This window comes from Eschrichtius robustus, chromosome 1, assembly GCF_028021215.1.
Source record: "Eschrichtius robustus isolate mEscRob2 chromosome 1, mEscRob2.pri, whole genome shotgun sequence".
NCBI classification, from domain to species: domain Eukaryota; kingdom Metazoa; phylum Chordata; class Mammalia; order Artiodactyla; family Eschrichtiidae; genus Eschrichtius; species Eschrichtius robustus.
This window is the reverse complement of record NC_090824.1, coordinates 27706897-27725789: the sequence shown is the minus strand read 5'-3', so window position 1 is coordinate 27725789 and position 18893 is coordinate 27706897. Positions and strand designations below refer to the sequence as shown.

Sequence of the window (18893 nt, the reverse complement as noted above, 5' to 3'; positions counted from 1 at the left end):
CTCCCGGGCTCCCCCTTACCCTCAGGTTCCCCCCTACTCTCTGGTTCCGACTGGGCCCTCCCTCTTGAGTGATGACCTCCATGACCCCAAAGGGCTGGCCCGGGGTCCACGAGCCGATCAGAGCCTGCGAGGCCTCAGCTTCTGCCTCGCTGTGTGGCAGCCGCGGCCAGCTGTCAGCCCCCTGGACCCTCCAGAGACTCTGGGGCTGGAATTCCTCGGGCAGATTTCTCACCCTCTCAGTACTTCCTTCCAGCTTGTCTGGCAAATGAAAAGACTTCACAGGCTTCCAGAGAGGACTGTGGCAGGGACAGCTTTGGGAGGGATAAAGAGCTCAAGGAGGGGCGGATATTACCATCATTACAGTCTAAACCTCAGACCCCCGCTGGGGGCGTCAGGCGATTACATGTCTGTAAACAACCGGGGCTGCTGGCCTGGCTGTGTGAGCACAGAGGCTCCCGTTGCTGAGTGGCCCACACGATGACTCATGGGGGGCCCGGGCTGACTGCTGGGGGGCAGGGGGAGCCGGGGCCTTAGATGGGAGAGAAGAAGGGGAAGACCTAGAGATGGGGGCTTGGCGGTGGGGGACTCTCCTCTTCCGAGTCCAGTGAGGACAGGGGCTGATTCTCCAAAGTGCCTCGACGGAAGGTCAGTATGGCCGCAGGGCCCTCTGCCCGTCACCCAGGTAACGCCCTCTCCGTGGGAGGAATGTGGGCGGGAGGGTGCCCAGCTCCGTGGGGAAGCTGTCACCCTCCTCGCCGCCGGACTGTCCTGCCTGGTGGTTGCCATGGTAAAAAGCTACCTCAGGGGCTAGAAACACACTATCTTTTTGGCCTGGAGCCCCACGGCCTGTGAGGTGGGATCCACAGATGGCTGGCAGGGACCAGGCCCTCATCTGCCTCAGTCACAGCCAGCGTCGGGGGAGGGAGAGCACTCCAGGCTTCCCTCAGGAAAGGGTCAGCCTTCTCTAGGAAAACAGCTGCTGGGCTCCGGTGCTGACAGAGCCGTCTTTCCACACCAAGGCTCTGTCCTGTCACCGCCCTGTCTGGAGCCTTCGTTTCCTCCAGAGTGTGCGGAGGGGCCGTTCTGTGGACCCACCACGCAGATGTCTGGCCTGTTTCTTAGGTTTGGAGCAGACACAGTTCTCCTCCCCTCCTCTCCTCTGCGCTCCAGCCTGAGAAGAGATGATGCAGTGAGGGGTAGAGAGCACGGGTTTTGGATTCAGATCTGGATTCAATTCCATTCCTGTCACTTACTGGTCACTTGTGAAATTCTGACTCACTTAACTTCCATGGCTTTGGACGCACCTGGCCCTCAGCTTCTTCATTTGCAAAATGAGGATGTGGAAATGGATTATTTGTAAATTTTCTTTCAGCCTGGAATTCCAAGATCATGTCACCCTCCTGCCTAAAACATCTCCGTGCCTCCCACTGCTTTGCAAAGTCCTGACTCCCGAGGATGGCGTCCGGGGCCCAGCCCGCCTTCTGGCCTTATCCGTCACTCCTCTGCTGCACCTGCCTTAAGCATCAGCCACACTGAACCATTGGAAACCCCCCGGCTTTTACACCTCTGGGTCTTTGTTAGTGGGTTGCCTCCACCTAGAACACCTTCCCCAGCCATCTCCCCACACTCAGGCTTGCCTATTCCTCAATGTCACTGACTTTGCAAAGCTGGCCCTGATTTTCTCCATGGGTAAATCAGCTCAGCTCAGATTTCTTTAGTAGCACTCCATCTGCCTTTGCTGAAGCTACGTGGCCTTCTTTCCTTCTGTTGTGATCACCTGTGCGTATCTGATTCCTTTGACGAGTTTTTCTAAGAGCAGAGACAATGTCTTAGTTATCTCTGTGTAATCCTAGCTAATCCAGGTGTTTCACTGGGTTCGGTTTCTGCCTAAGAACATTAGGGCCTTCAACATTAGGGAAGTGTAGCAACAACATTCCCCAAACCCTTCCTTCGCTCTCCATGCTGTCTTAAATCATCAGAAGCTCCAAACAGAGCACCAAGCTCTTTCTCTAGCTCTGGCCCTGACATCTTTTATTTCTCTCTCAGAATCGTGCCTTCTCTCTCTTAGTTCTCAGGTAGACAACTTAGTCTTTCCAGCTAAGACCTCTCTGTTTATCCTTATTTCTTCCAGAATGGGATTTTCTTTAGTAAGTGGGGACACTGGAAAGACCTTCATGTGCTAACATATTTTGCCCCTTCACACATGTATCTGTCACAAAATGCCTGGCCCTAGTAGACTCAAGAAATGTTCATGAATGAATGAATGATCGGGGTAACGAGCCCACATGCATAATTAAGACCAAACTCTACTTCTCTCCATCCCATGTGTTTCTTCCTAGACAAAGCCACCATAATTGGTTGTCTGGATTTGCTATAGCCTTCTAGGTGGTATTTGTACCTCTGGTCTTGTGCCCTTAGAGTCCATTCTCCGCATGGAAGGCAGAGTGATCTTTCAAAAAGGTATGTAATATCACTTCATTCCCCTGCTTGAAACCCTCCAATGGTTTCCCTCCACATTACAACAAAATTCAAACTCCTTACCCTGCAAAGCCCTTCATGATCTGCCTACCTCTAACATCACATCTCCTGGCGCTTCCTTCCTTACTCATCACTCTCTAGCCACACTGGGATTCCTTCTAGGCTTTTGCATCAGCTGTGTTTTCGGTTCAAAGGGCTCTTGTCCTGTTTTGGATTGATCTTCACATGACCATAACTTCACCATAAATGTCACCTCCACAGAGAGGCCTTCCGTGACCTCCTGGTCTAGAGAACCTTCCCCAGACACTATCTCATCACATTTCCTTATTTTCCATTCAGCCCCTATTGCTGCATAGCGAACTGCCCCCAGACACTTTGTTTTTATTACATCTCATAATTCTATGGATTAGGAAATCAAACAGGGCACAGTGGGTACAGCTTATCTCTCTCTTCTCTATGGGGTCTGGGGCTTCAGCTGAGATGACTGTAACGCCTGGGAGCTGGAGCAACTGGAGGCTGGCTGATACCCCTGCCTACATATTTATACATATCTATACATATCTATATTGCTAGCTTGGGCTTCCTTCCAACATGGTGACCTCACAATAGTTGGACTGCTTACATGGCAGCCCAGGGTTCCAAGAGACCAAGGCAGAAGCTGCCAGTGCTCTTTAAAGGACTTGGAACGATTATAAAGTCCCTTCTGCTATACTCTATTGATCAAAGCAGACCCAGGTCAACTCAGATTCAGAGGAAGGGCCATCTCTATGCCAGAACCGTATTCTGGCAATAAGACATTTTCTCATTAATTTCTCTGTTTACATGTATAAATTGCTTATTGAGAAAACCGTGGGAGTACAAACAAACCAGTTTCTTTCTCTCAACATTGCTTCTAGATTAACTATGTTGATTCTCCTTTTCCTGTTTCTTAATAGCATATTGGGCAGATCTTCTAATGTTCCTGTCACTTTAATTTATTAAAGGTCCAGCCCCATCTAGGCTGGTCCATCCAATTTAAGACTAACCTCTTTCTCTCCCCTGGGCAGGGCCTGGACTTGGCTCAGGAGAGCAGGAAGAGGCATAGTCTTCCCCTGTACTCCTCTCTATTTTCCTCGCCAAAGTCCCTTTCTCTTTTTTCACAGGGTCGGGAAGGAGAAATCAGGGGGAAGTTTCTCTTAGCTGTGGCCATTTCTTGTCCAGCTATGAATGTGCCTCGTATGACAGGCATCTAGATGCCAGCTCTCATGTGGGTGCGCTGCAGGGTTACCCCACGCACTGCTCCATAATGTGTTCCCTTTCCAGATCTATACCCGACACCCCCACTCAGCTATTGTCCCAACCCTACGTCCACAGCCTTGAGCCTCTGGGGTTTCCTCATCTGCACGTATCCCTCTGGGGAGAACACGGGAAAGGCGGCTCATGGCCATTCACCTACCCCCATGTCCCCCTGGAAACTCCTGCTGGAGGTCCTGAGGTGTCCCCTCTCCCCATCCTCTGTCACTCACTATTCAGTTCTCCATTCCTCCAACTCCCAGCCAGCTAGCACATGGGCTAATCTGAATGACAAATCCAGCTCCAGGGAGAGGAGGAGAAGGGGCCAGCAACCCAGGTCTCTGGTGACCTCCCCTCCCTCTCTCTCCTTTCCCCCTCCCTGGTCCTCCGCTTATGGAGACTGAGGAAGGGGATGCTGGGTGATGTTTGAGCCTAGCAGGATTACTTCAGCCATCTCTTAATAAATCCTGTAGGCGGATGTGTCCAGCCCCAAATTGCTTCTTCTTTGTTTTAGAGTGTGGGATACTCAAGACCCCTTTTTCCTAAGTTATGGTCCAGTCTCCAATCTGAAAAAGAACAAAGTCCGCCCAACATCCTTAACCCACGATTATGGTCTGTCTCTCCACTAAATGCAAGATCCATGAGAGCAGGTCCTGGGAGTTTTATTTCCCACTGAGTCCTTGGTGCCTAGGACAGCGTCAGGTACACAGGTGGGGCTCCACAAATATATAAAGAGCAAAAGAAAAGGGCCTTCTAGGTCCTAAATGATCTGAAAGGACGGCCAGTGTAGTCAGCTGGACCAGTCAGCTCCTTTCCTACTGACTCCTGCTGTGAGGCTCTGCCCACGGATGCAGATTTTTGCTTCTGGCCTCTGGATGCTCCCCGGGTCTCCGTCTAGTTCTCTACAGAGGTGGCTGGTCTGGGTGGGGAGGCAGACCTCCATGCGGGTGACTTGTGAATCTGAGAGCCTTGGAGATGCTGCAAGGGCTGCGGTGGGGTCCCTGGGGCCACATCAGAACCTAAGGGGGAAGGGTGCTCTTCTCAGTTCTCAGTCCCTCAGAGGCAACGGCTCGGAATGCGTACAGCCCAAGAGTGCAGAAGCTGGAGAGAAAGCGTGTTTCTTCTGCGAAGCGTGTCCCCCGGGGCTGGCCCACCCCTACTCTGTGATCACCAGCCAGAAGCACATTCTGACCAGACTGTCCTAAAGGGGGGCCCAGGCCTCGGTGAACAGACCACCAAGGGCCTCAGCAGGGCCTCCCCACCCCACCTACCTCACTGGACCGTCCATGGCTTCCTTCCAAAGCCTGGGGCGGGCCCCTGCCCCCGGGCCTTGTGGCTTTGTCTGAGCAGCCTGCAATTAGAGAGAACAGGGAGCTCCCTTTCCCAAAACACAGCGGGAAAACGAACACATCTTGTGGGTCAAAGGCAGAAGGGAATCAGAGAGTAAGTGTATGGGATTGAAAAAAGAAAAAAAAGCATTTTTTTCTCATTTCATGCCAAGGTGTTCAGGAGGAAGACAGAGAAAGACAGGAGGTCAAAGGAGGAAGAGATCAGGCAGCATCTGCCAATCCCTGCATTCAGCAGCCAGAGTGGGTTGGAGGTGGTGCAGTTCAGTCTCCCGGGGCCACAATCTGTGGCACCTGGGAGCCCCCATTCACTCAAGGTCCTGAGGGCCGGGCACTGGGCTGGGTATAGGGTGGCCCTGGGGGGAGAGGAAGGGGACTGGGCTCTAGAATTTGAGGGTGATCGGGGGGGCTGGGGTCAGGGCCCCCCAAGTTTGGGGCCAAGCCTCCATCCTGGGAACCCCTCATTATGGGAGGAGCGGGCCTCAGGGTTGTGCCTAAAGCACCTGGGAGAAGATGCCCAGGGAGCTGCAGGAGCAGGCTGGAGCTACCCCCGGGCAGCCTTGGAGCCCACGGTCCCTTTTACTTCTGTCCTGCTTCCATTTCCTGCTATTGCCCGCTGCTCTGGCAGACACACTCCCCTGGAAAGCTGTTTCCAGACTAGAATACTTTATTCAAGAGAATCTGGCTTGGCGGTCAAACAGCCACGCGGGGGCAGCTTGCTCCATGTCCAGCCTGGGGCCACTCTTGGCCTGTGTCCCTGGGAGGGGCAGGATGGTGACGCCTTAGTCGTAAAGAACAATGTCCCAGCACAAGCAGTGGCAAGATGTGAGGCCAGACCTAGGGGACAAGGAGTGGCCAAGGCCCCCAGGCAACCACTGTTCTCCAGAGCTGAACGTTCTGATCTCCAGGGGTAGAGCTGCTGCCTGCTCACCCTCCCAGCAGGGCCACTGGGAGCAAGCTCCCCCACTCCCACCCCGGCCGGGAGCGCCCCCAGCAAGGGCTGCCGGTCCGTGCAGAGCCCAAGGCCGGGGGGCAGGCGGTGGGTCTCTAGTCCTTCCCTCTCCAGCCCCCTGGAGACCCCCAGAGCCTCTGGGGCCTGGCCTGTCCCTCACAAAGCCACACATCTTGCTTATTCCCAAGCTGAAGCCACATGGGTCTGTCTTCTGTCTTTCTCTCACGTTCTGTTTAAGGCACTGAATTCCTGAGGGTCCTGTCCCTCCCTGCCCCTCCTCTTGGAGGGAGTGAGTCATTCAGCAGGGATACAATTGGCTAATAAATAGAGGGCAGGTGCCAGCAGGGAGGTAACTGAGAGTGTGACGGTAATAAATACACGAGCCGGGTGTGGGGTCTCTCTCCTCCGAGGGGCTGGTTACCTCCGGGGAACAGTATCGCCGCACCTGCCAGAGACCAAACACAGAAAGGGGGTATCAGCCCAGTGTGGAGGGTGGGGTCCCTCCTATGGGAGGGGGGACAAACCCAGAGGGGAAGCTTGGACAGGGAGCACGGGAAGCTTGGACAGGGAGCACGGGAAGCCTGGATCTCTGCTTGCACAAGGCCAAGAAGCAGCTAGGAGCTACCCTTCACCAAGCACGCACCCAGGTGCCCAGCCCCGCGCTAAGCACTCTCTCATTTACCCTTAACAATAGCCCATGAGTAAGGCACTATCATCCTTTTGCAGATGAGGAAACTGAGGCTCAGAGAGGTTAAGAAACTTGCCCAAGGTCACACAGCTAGTCAGAGACGAAGTCTACTTTGAACGCAATTTGGCTCCATGCACCAATGCCTTTGCATACTCTGGGACAGCAGTCTTCAAACGAGGATATGGGAACCCCTAGGTGTACATGAAGATTGTCCAAGGTGTATGTACTGATGGTTTTAAAGGAATTCGTTTTCAGCCTTCCCATGTACTCTGCCTGAAAACTGTCTGCATGAGAGGTCCGCTTCCCCCATCTTCCCCACCTGAGGTCTGCTTCCCACCATCTTGTTCCCAGTTGCCCTTCTCCCTTAGGAAGGAAGGAAGCATCTTGTCCATTCTAAATCCTGTTACAGTAGTTTTCCCCAAGGTAAAAAGGATTCGAGGGGACACTGAATAAAATAACCATCTGAGACATTGCTGTAGGCGTTGAGAAAGGAAATATGGTGACTGGCTGGGTAACCAAGCGTGTTGCAAGTGGGGTGGTTTCCAAGTCTGCTTTCAACAAAATTGAAGAACAGCTTAACCGAATTGTCAGTTAATCTGTCATGAGGAGTAATTTTCGTAGCAGATCACCTTGAGGTTTTTGGCAAACAACTTGGAAGGAGTTCAGGTGATTGAGTGACATCCAGTCCCATTTACGTGTTTATGTGAACATGGTTTTTCAGTCTTTTCATCTATAAAAAACGATGCACAGGAATGGAATTACTATTGAATCCTGCCTCAGTCTGGCAGGAGGTAACATTCGTTACTGAGTTCATTAACTAATTGAAAAGAAATAGCTGCATCCATCTCACTGAGATGCATTCCCAGTAAGATTGATTGTACTTTTGCGTTTAGCATCTAGTAAAATGTGATGTATTTGTGCTGTTTTGATCAATTGTTACTACTAATAATTGTTGTGATAATTCATTCCAAGAGAAAATTTAATTTCGAGTTTTCTGCTCACAGGAAATTTAAAATAATTCAAACTTAGATACCATTGTTGTGGCAGATAAATATGACAAGGTGATACACAAAAGACATTTGAATATTTAAAAAATACTACATTAGGCTGAAATTCTGTGGGGAAAGAAAAATGGAAAGACAAGTTCAAGGAAAAAAGAAGCAATGGAAATATTCAACTATTAAAGGAGAGTGTTCATATTTTTTTGTTGTTGTTGCCATTGTTCATGTTTTTAAGAGTGGATGATGGTGAGTATTAAATTAGGATGGCTTATTCCAGGGGATACATTTAGAGAGTGATCTAATGGCTTTATATTAAAATATTAATATTCATGATAGGCCAGAAGTTACATCATTTGCAACTATTTACAATTTTGATGAAAAAGTTCAATGTCAACTTAAAAGTGAACAAGGGAGCACATGAGTTTTTGAATTTCTTTCAAGAGATTCCCGAATGAAACGTTTGAAGACTGCTGCCCTAGCAGATAGAGGACAGGACCCTTTCCATCTGGGGCTGCCCAGCTGGGGAGCCCCTCACTGACTTCACTGTCAGCTCCTCCCCCAGTCGCTGCTTGGGCCCAGGGGAGAAATTAGGGCCACGTGCCTGCAGGGGACCCACCCAGAATCCTCCCCAGCATTCCTATCTTCACAGAGTGGGGTGGAGGTCTCCGCTCGTGCAGGGGTGGGCTCATGGGGTAGGACTTGGTCAGCCCCAGTCCCATGGCATGAAATGATTTCCTGAGTCCTGTTGCTGGAAGGAGACAGGCCCTGAAGGAGAACCGTGGTGTGACTGAGTTACTGTGCATGTGGAATACTTTATTTTCACTCTTTACTCTCACAGATTTGGGTTTTCCCTTCTCTAATCCTGCTCTCCCAGCACTCAGGCTTGGACTCCAGCCTAGTCCTCCAGATGTGAAGCCAAATGGGCAGGTAACACGGAGAGGGAAAGGGAAGCGAGTGGACCCCAAGGCTCCCTGGGAGGGTGGAAGAAATATTGGTCTGGGAGTCGGTGAGGGGCTACACCTTCCCCCGGGCCACCAGGAGGTAGCCCTGGCTGAGTTTTTGGACGTTTTAGCACTAGAATGTAAGCCCTGTAAGAGCAGGAATCTTGTTGGTTTGCCCACTGACGTACCTGGCACACAGTAAGTGCTTAGTAAATGTAGACCGACTGAATGCTTGGTGGACCCCCTGACCCCTCATTCTACACAGAGAAAAACTTGGCTCAGAGAGGTGACGTGACCTGCTCAAGGCCACACAGAGACTTAGAGCTAAGCCAGGATGAGAAGCAAGGCTTCCTGGTTCTTGCCCTGGTTCACCTGAGGCTTCCTAGGCCCTAGAATCTCTAGGTTGTGGCCCCCGACCACTGGCTTTGTCCCTCCCCGACCACTGACCCTGCTGGCAGGGCTGGGCTCCCCTCTGGCCCAGCCTCCTTGCCATCCCTGGGCCCCCCGCGCACTCACAGGTGGCAGTCTGTGTGTCTCTGCTTCTCTCTCTTCCTCTTCCCCCTGCCCTTGGGTCTCCTCCTGTAATAAGCCAAAAGCGTCAGGACAGAGTGGCTGGGGGCCCCCATGCTAGGACAGGGGCTGGCAGGCCTGAGAACAGCCCGGTGCCCCAGCCAGGCTGCTTACCTTTCTGGCTTCATCTTCTCCCGCAGAGGCCTGAGAAAACAGAGAGGAGCAGGGGAGAATCAGGAAAGCAGTAAGCGGGGGCTCCCTGCCCGCCTAAGCCCCCTCGGACATCACTGGCGCTGGTCCTGTAGCTGGCGCTGAAGCCACTAGAGGGTAGCATGGAGCTAGTTAGGGAGAGATGCCCAGAGGCCTGGGGGCTTCCGCTCCCACGCTAGCCTCTGGTGACCCCACCAAGAGAGGTGTGAATGCCCTCTTGGGGGTCCTCTCCACACCCTCTGCTCTCCTCTGCCTCTTGGCATCAAATCTGGGGAATGAGTCTGCTCTCTGCTGCCTTTCTCTGTTCACTTCCTTCCCTCGCACCTCCTGCCCTTCCTCCCAGGGTGCCCTCTGGGAGTTTCCTTGCTGACAGTGAATGAGGGGCAAGGCCACCTGTCAGATGGACATCATGCCACCCCCCCCACCCTGGGGATGTGTGACGGTGCAGGCAACAGTAGGGGGCCAGGGTGAAGGGTGGGGTGAGGGGAGCTGATTGAAAGCCCCCCAGTCACCAGGCTTGTCCTGGCTCTGCCTCCGGGGGCTGTGGCTGTTGACCCAGAAGAGAGAAGAAAGGTGGCCTTGTTGCCCAGCCCTCTGGAAGGGGACAGGGCCTCAGTCTCCCCTGGGAGCCAGAGTGGGGGCGTGGGGCAGCGCGGTGACAGCAAGCTTTGAGGTCCGGGAAGGCTCCCTAGGCTGGCCATCTCCCTTGGGAGCCAGGGCAGGGCACCAGCGCCTCCTGGGACTGCCTGCTCGTGTCTCTGCCATCTGGGACCAGTCAGAGACACTCTTGGACCCTCAGTCTTCTCATCTGCCTGCCCCAACAGAGAGGCTGTGAGGGCAAAGGTGATGTGGAAGGTGAAAGGTCACTCTCAAGCACTGTGCCTGTGAGGGTTTGTTACTGAACTGTTGTTATATGGCCAAGCCCTGGCAAGGGGGGACAGGAGGAAACAGATTGGGGCAGGGCCTCTAACAGTGGTACAAGTCCAAGAGGGGTGGCCAGAGCCCAGGACACTAGGCAGGACCAAGCCCAGGGCAGTACTGGGACTCCTGGAGAGTGTGGTAACGGCCACGAGAGGTAGCAAGAAAAAGGGCAAGCTTAGGGGTTAGACAGGCTGGGGTCCACTCACTAGCTGTGGCAAATCATGTAACCATAGTAAGCCTCAGTTTCCTCATCCGTAAAACGGGATGACAATGGTACCTATCTCCTAGGGTTGTTAGGCGAGCTGGGACTTGGTCTGTCTTGCTCACCACTGTATCCCAAGTATCTGGGACAGTGCCTAGCATACAGTTGGTGCTCAACGGATGTTTATTGAATAAATGAGAAAACACAGTCAGGTGCCTAGTGCGCGGCGAGGCACAGAGGAGATGCACCAGAAATTGTGGTCCTCCCCCTCTTCCTGCCCCAGGATAGGGCTCAGGACCTCTTGTCTGGTGCCTCCGTCCATGGCCCAGGGGTACCAGGAGAGCACCTGAGCCCATTTCTCTCTTCCCTGAGCCTGGTTGGCAGTGCCAGGCCTGCTGCTCCTGGTAACTAATGCTCAGAGTGCCCTGGGCACCAGCAGCAAGATGTGCTGGTGACAGGCTCTGCCAGGTGGGGGAGCGACTTTCAAGAAAGCTCCTTCCCTCTGCCCCTTCCCTCCCACCAGGGCTTGTCCGTCTCTGCGCGCCTCAGCCAGCTGACCCCTCCCGTGGGCACCAGCCTGGCCTAGAACTAAGTCCAGTCACTTCTTCCACGGCCGTGGCAGCTGCCTCCCAGCTTGAGGAGGGATATGGCGTGCCCTGAGCCTGGCAAGTTTGGGAGAGACCCTGGCTCCCTCCATCCCTGTGGTTTCTCAGCAGCTGTGCTCCAGCTGCTGGGGCCAGCTCCCTGGGCAAAACCGGCTGGTGGGGAGACACAAGCAGCCGCCACTGGTCGCCGATTTCCCTGGTCTCCCCCAACTAGGAAGCAGGGACGGGCAGCCCCTGGCTGAAGCTGCCAGGCTCGTGGGGGCTGTCCCTGCCACACCCGAGGACCCACCTGCACTCGCAGCGCACATGCTGAGAGAACGTCAGCTCCACGTAGGAGGGCCGGTCCCCGGAGCGGATCTTCAGGAGCTGCGGGGAGAGGAAGGTTGGGTGACTGGATTGGGGGTGGCCTGTGGGTTTCCAATAATCCCTCCAGCCTCCCCTTGGATGAGGACCAGGCTCCCTATTTCCCACCAGCCTTTGGACTACACACCCTAATTCCGCTTTGAGTGTGGGGCAAATAGCCCTCCCGACTGCATGTGGAGCTGAGGGAGGCCCCTGTCCCTCCCGTCCCAGGGCCACCAGCATAGCAATAGTGTAGGAAGGGGGCCCCTGCTCTGGAGGCAGCGAGACCTATGTTCAAAGCTTGGCTCTTCCACCTGCTGAGCAAGTGAAATAACATCTCTGAACCTCAAGTTCCTCATCTGTGAAATGGGAATATCACTTGGCTCCAAGGATTGAATGTTGAGGTAACATTTCTGAAGCACCTAGCATAGTGCTTGGCATTATTCAACTAGTGCTCAAAAAACCATGTGGGTGCAAGTGTGTAAGAAAGCTCAGGGCTTTCTTATACCAAATGCTCCTGGTATAAACAGGAACATGTTGAATCCGAACAGATTTCTTTTCCAACCTCAACCAGATATCCTGGGTCCTGGGGCAGGGCTAAGCCAGAGGCTGAGAAAGCTGGTAAGGGAGAAGGTGAGGGGGCTCAAAGCTGGGGCACGGGTTCAGGAAGGAGGGGCACTGTGGCAAGAGGATGGGCCTGGGCATAAGTTCCGGTCCTGTGACCCTGGCCTGCCCTCCTTCCCTCTCCAGGTCCCCGCTCGGGGGCAGGGTCTGCGGCCCTCTGAGCAGCGCGTGGACAGAGGGGCAGGCCCGGACGCGCGGAGGAGAGCCTCCTTACCTGCATGGTGACGTTGACCGTCTCCACTGGCACACAGTGCAGGTTCTCATCGCCACAGCAGCCCGTGCAGCGCAGCAGGGAGACGCAGGACGGGCTGAACATGTGCTCCACCTCGCTGGGGTACTCGGACACGATGTCCACCAGCCTCTCCAGGGCCCGGCAGTAGCTTCGGCCCCACACTTCCTGGAAGGGCACCACTGCGAGGGGGCACAGACAGCTGCGTCAGGCCAGGAGGGGCCTGCTCCCTGAAGCCCAGGCCCTGCAGGTCCTCCCAGGTTCAGCCCACACCGCCTCCTCCAGGAAGCCCCCAGCCTATGTGAGTTCCCCCTGCTCTGAGCTCCTGATGTGATCCCTCTGGGATGACAGCTGGACCTCCAACTCGTCTGCCGGATGGAAATCCCAGTGGAACGGAATTTCTCAGTGTCTTGAGCTCTCAGCTCTATTCTCAACTCGGGGACCCGCATCTGCCTCGGTGCCTTGAAGCTTCACGGAGTGTGCTCTGGCAGCTCCCCAGGCCCTCTGGATCTTTCTTAGCCCTGACCTGGTGCTTCCTCAGTCTTGGGGAATCGGCAGAAAACAGTCAGTTCTGCAAGTTCTGCGAGATTGGCTTGCAGAGTCCCACAGGGAGGGTTAGCCTTCCCCTTAGTCCTTGTTTCCTGCCCCACTCTGGGCCAGCTCCTCTGCCTGGTGGCCAAGACTGCAGCCAGCAACGTGCCCCATCCCCGTGCTCCATTTCGGTCAGGCCACCCTCGTGAGAGCTCGGGGCCGCATCACCCTAATTCCCACTTAAGGTCCGTGCTCCTTGCCGCCTTCTCGTTTCTAACCAAATAAAGCCCACTACCCACTTCCCCAGGCCCGCCTCCCTTCCTCCTCTCCGAAGCCTTCTCCTACTTGTCCAGCATGAACAGATGTTACTTTTTTGAGCATAACTCAGCCCCAAGGGCTTGCCTTATCTCCGTCACTGGTGGCTCTTATCTTTTTTACAAGCAAGTTGAGACCCCTTGAAGACACGGACCCGAGCACCCAGTAAACACAGGCTAAGTAATTACTGATTGATTAGATGATAGTTCGCTGAAGATTATCAGGGACATCCCTGACCCCCACGATGTCCTGGTGGTCTTGACCAGGATCTTCTGGGGGCTGATCTGGAGTCTCTCAAAAGACGTTGCTCCTTCAGGGGAGGGCCTGGGGCCTGGCCCCAAACAGAGGCTCACAGGAAGTGAGTAGCCAGAGCCAGGAGACCTGGCTCCTAGTCCTGGCCCTACACTGGCTGTGTGACCTTGGGGAGGTCACTTCACCTTTCTGGGTATATCAGTTTCCTCAGCTGGGGAAAAAGAAGAAGGTTGGGAATAGATGGTTGCTAAGGACTCTCCCAGCTCTGACAGGCAGTCTGTGATTCTGTGCACACAACCCAGCCCAGCTGTGAGACCGTGAGCAGAGACACATCTCCAGTCCTGGGTCGTCCTGCCCTGTACCTGATGGTCGTCCTCAGCTGGTGGGGGAGGACAGGGAAGCTGGGCCACCTGGGGACCCTGCAGCCTCGGCCCTAGAGCAACGGCCTCTCCTAGCAGCCTCTCACTACCTTCCATGTCCCTTCCTAGGAGGCAGAAGGGGCTGAAGTCCATTCTACTGAGCCTACGAGGACGTGAGTCTCAGGGTAATCTCAGAGGAAAAATAAACTTCAGCCCTAGCAGAGGCCCTCGGGAAAGGCTGCAAGCTGGTGGAAAATACCCAAGAGGCAGTGTGTCCACGTGGAGCTGGCTGAGGCGGCAACAGAGCAATAAACTGTGCTTATCTGGGCGTCTGCTGCTCCATTCTGCCCTGTCTGCTTAGGAGGCACTAGGGCTGGGCCCAGGGATGGGAGGGAGACCAGGGACCTCCCTGATCCTACCTCTCCAGGCCACTGGGTCACTCTCCCTGGACCCAAGTGGGAAACAAGGCCATCTCCTCCAGGCAGCCCAAAGCCCCAGGGAAGCCAGCCTTTGCAGGGAGAGGTCAGAGGAGCACCTCCCTATTGTAACTCTGTGAGTGCGTGTTTAGTCTAAAATCTTCATAAGCACTACACAACTCTGAACATTTAATCTCTGCCTTGGAAAACATAAATAACAGCAGAGGGATAGCCAGCTGCCAAAGTGCCACAGAAGGTTCAGGGTCCTGCCCCGGGACCAGCCATCAGGGAGGGGGAGAGCAGCAGAGAAGGGGCACCCCGTCCCCCTACCATCCCGCAAGCAAACTCCACCCAGCTGGGCCATGGGGCCACCGCCAGGTTAAGCAGAGCCGCAGGGCCTAGGAGGCAGAAGGGATTTCCTTTCCCCTCACCCACCATGCAGACTGCGGCAACAGGACCCAGGCTCCAGGGCCCTGAAGCCCACCGCTTTCTGGGCCTCATGGCGGACGGTGTGGGAGAGGGCTGAGAAGGAGGTGGGCTGGGCCTGGCTTACCTGGCAGCCACCAGGAAAGGGGGCAGCTCATTCCTGGGGCTGCTGTCGGGGTGTGTGGGAGAAACAAAGGGGGCTGGGCGAGGGGCTGGCTGAGGGAGTGCTGTGACCGCTCCCAGCTGTGGGCTGAGCCCCTCAGCAAAGAGCTCTGCTCAGCGGCTCCTGAGAGCACTTCCTTTGGCCCCAGACCTGCTCAGAGGCCGGGGTGGGGGGAGAGGAACGGGAGGCTGTGGCCGAGGCAGGCGCCTGGCTGCTCCCGGGGCCAAAAGTGGGCTCTCGGCTCTCTTGCCAGCCCTCGGGCGAGCCTCCCGTCCGGCTCCAGCTGCCTACCACCCAGGACAGAGGAGACCCCAGATGGGAAGTGTTTCATCCTGAGAGCAAGCTCCTGGGGGGGCCACTGGGAGGGTGGGGGGACCGGGCTGGGCAGAGCCACTGGCCACCAGCCCGAGCCCAGCAGGTATCCTCTTGGTGGTCACCGGCGGGGCACACACCCAGCCTGCGGCAGGGGACACCCTGCTCAACGCCTGCTCAGCTGTGAGCCGTGGGGAGGCACGGTGCCACGCGCCCCAGCTCTGCCACATGTACTGAAGCGTGTCCAAGGCTTTAGGTGATCCCAAGGGCCTCTCTGAGCCTCAGAGCCTTCATCTATAAAACGTGGAGAATACGAGTGCCTTCCTAGTTCACAGCTTGTGGTCAGCACAGAGTTATAGTAAATGCCTGATAATATTACCATGAATAGTAATAGTAAAAAATCAACGTCTGTGGCTGCAAAGCACAGACCATTCTGTCTCTTGTCTGGTGTTAGGAGGGGATGGCATTTGCAGGATTTTGATAACTGGGGTCCAAAGCTCTTTCCCTGGTCATGATACAGGCTCCCTAGTTGATCAGGATGACAGGTGAGCTGCCCTAATGGATCGACACTTCCCGGGTCCCTCCTCACCCGGGTCCCTGGGAGATATATACTCCTGTGTCTCCTCCATGGAGTCAGAGAATCCTACAATCTGAGAAAAAGAACCTTAGATATCATGTAGTTTAATGCTCCCATTTTATAGATGATGAAACTGAGGCTCAGACTTCTTTGATAGCTGTTATCTGAAATATACTAAAAGCATCAAAAAGGCCATGGGGTGGAGATAGGTGATGGGTCTCTCTCCAAATCCCAGAGAGCATAATATTGTGCCAATCCCAGAGGGCAAGCAGGGGGAGGGAGAGGATATCAATGAAATCAATGTCTGCTACCACCCCCACCTTCTCAGTGCCCAAGGGGCCTGGGACTCAGCCGTCAGAGCATGGCCAGGCCCAGGAGAGGCTGGCTACCAGGCAGTAGAGGGAGGGTGTTCCCAGCTCACAGAGGTCACCACGCGTGTGCGTGTGCACGTCCCTACATGCTCCCTTTCTTCCGTGGGAAGTGGTGTGTGGCCTGGCTGCACGTCTCGGAGAGGCAGGGAGGGAGGAGCAAGGCAGGGGGCCTGGCATGGGCCTCCTGCCTTCTGCACGTATGTCTCTTTGGCAAATTGTCTCTCCCTTTGAAGATTCCCTCTTGATGCAGCCCTGGGTGGGGAGTGGAGGGGCCAGGGAAGGCACAACTCATTCTGTCTGTTTGTAATCAATGGAAAGGCCTCGTCAGATCCCTGAAGCTCCTCCAGGGCTGGCTGCTGGGAAGGTCCTCTTGCCCCTCCCTCCCTGGTCCTCCTGACTGCTGGCCCACTGCATCCAGCTCATAGACCCCCAGTCTGGCCCTTGGCACTCATTGCCTGCACTGCCCTCCAAGACCCCATCTGCCCCCTTACATCATGCTGGGAAGGGGCTCTGATGAACACCAACCTGACGAATCCTGGGTAGACGGGCCCCAGCCCTGCTCTCTGTGTGCCGGGTGACCCTGGCCCAGGAAGACACCTCTCTAGGCCTCTGGGTCACAATGAGGGGATCTCTCAGGCCCTGTCAACTCTGTCGGCCAGGGCATCAGCCAGCTTGCAGACTCTCCCCAACTTAGTATCAGCCTGCACCCACCTTTCATGCCAACCCTTCCCATCCTCTGCAGAGGCCCAGGAGGTGAGGACTGGGCGAGCCACGCACCCGCCCCTCCAGCCCCGCCCCTCCAGCCCCGCCCCCGCCCCCTGGGCCCAGGCAGCTTACCTTCCACCTCTGAGGAGCCGTTCGCAGCAGACAAGGCCCACTGCTGTGGACAGAAAGGTGCAGAGATGAGGGGACCACCTTGGGCCTCTGTGCTCTGGGGCCCAGTGTGTCGGTAAGATCACAGAGGCCCCTCTGACTCTGAGCTCCTTCCCACCCGCTGCACACACTCTGCCCTGTCTCAGAGCTGGCTCCTTCCAGGTGCAACGAAAAACTCAGGGGACCCTGGGTGGGCCCCACGTGGGCCCCACCCCCTCTCTGGCCTCAGTTTCCTCATTTGGAAAGGGTGGGAGGCTGGAAGCTTTTGGAGACCCTTTGTCTGCTCTGTCCCAAAGATCTGGCGATCCTTTGGGGTCTCCCTTCTACCCAGCCCCCGGGCAGCCCTGCTGGGCCCTGTGCAGCTCGCCTTGGCTGGGTGCCAGAGCCCAGGGGCAGGCGATCAGCTGGTGAGAGCCGAGGCGCTGGAGCGGGCGGCGCCAGGAGCCGGTGCTGCCGGTAAAGTGACACCTCTGACCAGCCCTGCAGCAGGCAAGCGGGCGGCGGGTGGTATGGCCCTTCCGCCCCGTGGAACTGCCCAGCCCACCCACTTCTGGGCTGGGGCTCGGGACTCCCAGGGCAGTGGGACAGCGCAGTGGGAAGGGAGCTCATTGGCTTTGTCAGGATTTCACTGCCCAAGCTGGCTCACAGCCAGACTCACCCAGCTCCTGGGAAAAGGGCCCTGCTCACTTCCCCAGGCCCTGCACTCAGGACCTCCGGCTGCCCATCCGGGAAAGAGGGCACAGTGGGACCCTTGTCTTGCCCCCAGCCCACCCAGGAGCCCTGGGCTCAGCCTGGAGCCTCGGTGGGGGCAGGGCCCAGCCTCCCCACCAATAGTCTTTTCAGCCGGCTTTCCCTCCACCAGGCCAGGTCAGAGGTCCTGGGGGCGCCTGCCTGGTCACAGGGCCTCGACCCTGACCACACGGCCAGGGACCCGCCTGGGATTAGTGGAGAGATGCTTTTAGCAAAGCCACCAGGGCTCCAGGGGCCAGACAGGAAACCTCCCTCCCTTCCCTGTGGCTTCCCTGCCCCCGCCAAGACAGACCCCGGAGCTGAGGTCTGGGACAGCCCAGGCTGCGGACTCCTCCCAGACGACGTGGTCCAGCCTGGCTCCTGGGAAGTGTGTGGACATCCTTGGAGGTGCTGCTCCCGGGAGTGGGTCTGTGATTTCAGAGCCCCCTGTTCCCAGTGCTGGGGGTGGGAAGATCAGGGAAGCCAGGCTGGGGGGTGGGAGTCTTACCTGGGGGGGCACAGCAGGCAGCGCCAGCCCAGCCAGGAGCTGCAGGAAGCAAGTGAACAGCCTCATGGCAGGCATCTTCTCAGACGTACCAAGCCAGGGGGCTCCAAGGGAAAACCACCATGCTCGTACCCGGGGGGAGCCCCTGGCACAGGAGGACAGGAGCTGAATGGGGGGCTGCGTGCCCCCCTCACTGCTGCCCCGAGGTCCCTGTCGGTGGCCCGAGCATCCTCTGGAAGCCCTGGGGATTCTGGAGCCCGCAGGTAAGGCTGCGGCTGGGGAACCTGGTGCGGAGGGCCCGGCAGGGCCGGGCGGCGTGGGGCAGGCGGGTCCCTGAGGAGGGTCCGTCGGGCGCCCAGCGCGACCCCAGGTCCTCTCGTGGCTGGCGAGTGAAGATGCAGTTTCCTCCTCAGACAGCAGCTCCCTTCTGGGACTGAAGCTTGTCGGCCGCTGGGTTTCAGGGGCCGCGAGTGGGGGCGGGGCTGCAGGCCCGCCCCGCCCACCGCCGACGAGGCTCCAGACCCGAGTCCCAGGGAGCGGCCGGGCGCCGAGCGGGGCCAGAGGCCGGCCGGGCGGCGCGGACCTGAGCGAGCTCGGCCGGCAGTGCGTGGAAGGGGCCCTCCCGACGCGGGCTTCACCGCCCGGCGGAGCCCAGCCCGCAGCTTCTCCCGGGACGCTCGGAGCCTGCTGCCCGGGGCGCCGGCTGAGCCAGGCAGCACCCAGTGCTGGCCCAGGAGAGGGGC

General features: G+C 56.5%; 1 protein-coding gene across 2 annotated transcripts; it reads right to left on the bottom strand.

The window, feature by feature from the left end:
• Positions 1-5849: 5849 nt before the first annotated feature.
• Positions 5850-18546, bottom strand: PGF (placental growth factor). 2 transcript variants are annotated; one of them, XM_068561041.1, is made up of 7 exons: positions 18154-18546; positions 16881-16923; positions 12307-12503; positions 11416-11492; positions 9363-9392; positions 9195-9257; positions 5850-6493 (listed from the first exon to the last, which is right to left on the bottom strand). In XM_068561041.1, the coding sequence occupies exons 1-7, from the start codon at positions 18226-18228 to the stop codon at positions 6466-6468; spliced, it is 513 nt and encodes a 170-aa protein (XP_068417142.1). In that variant the 5' UTR covers positions 18229-18546; the 3' UTR covers positions 5850-6465. The 2 variants fall into 2 exon arrangements, with proteins under 2 accessions (XP_068417142.1, XP_068417213.1); XM_068561112.1 differs by lacking the exon at positions 9195-9257.
• Positions 18547-18893: the final 347 nt, after the last annotated feature.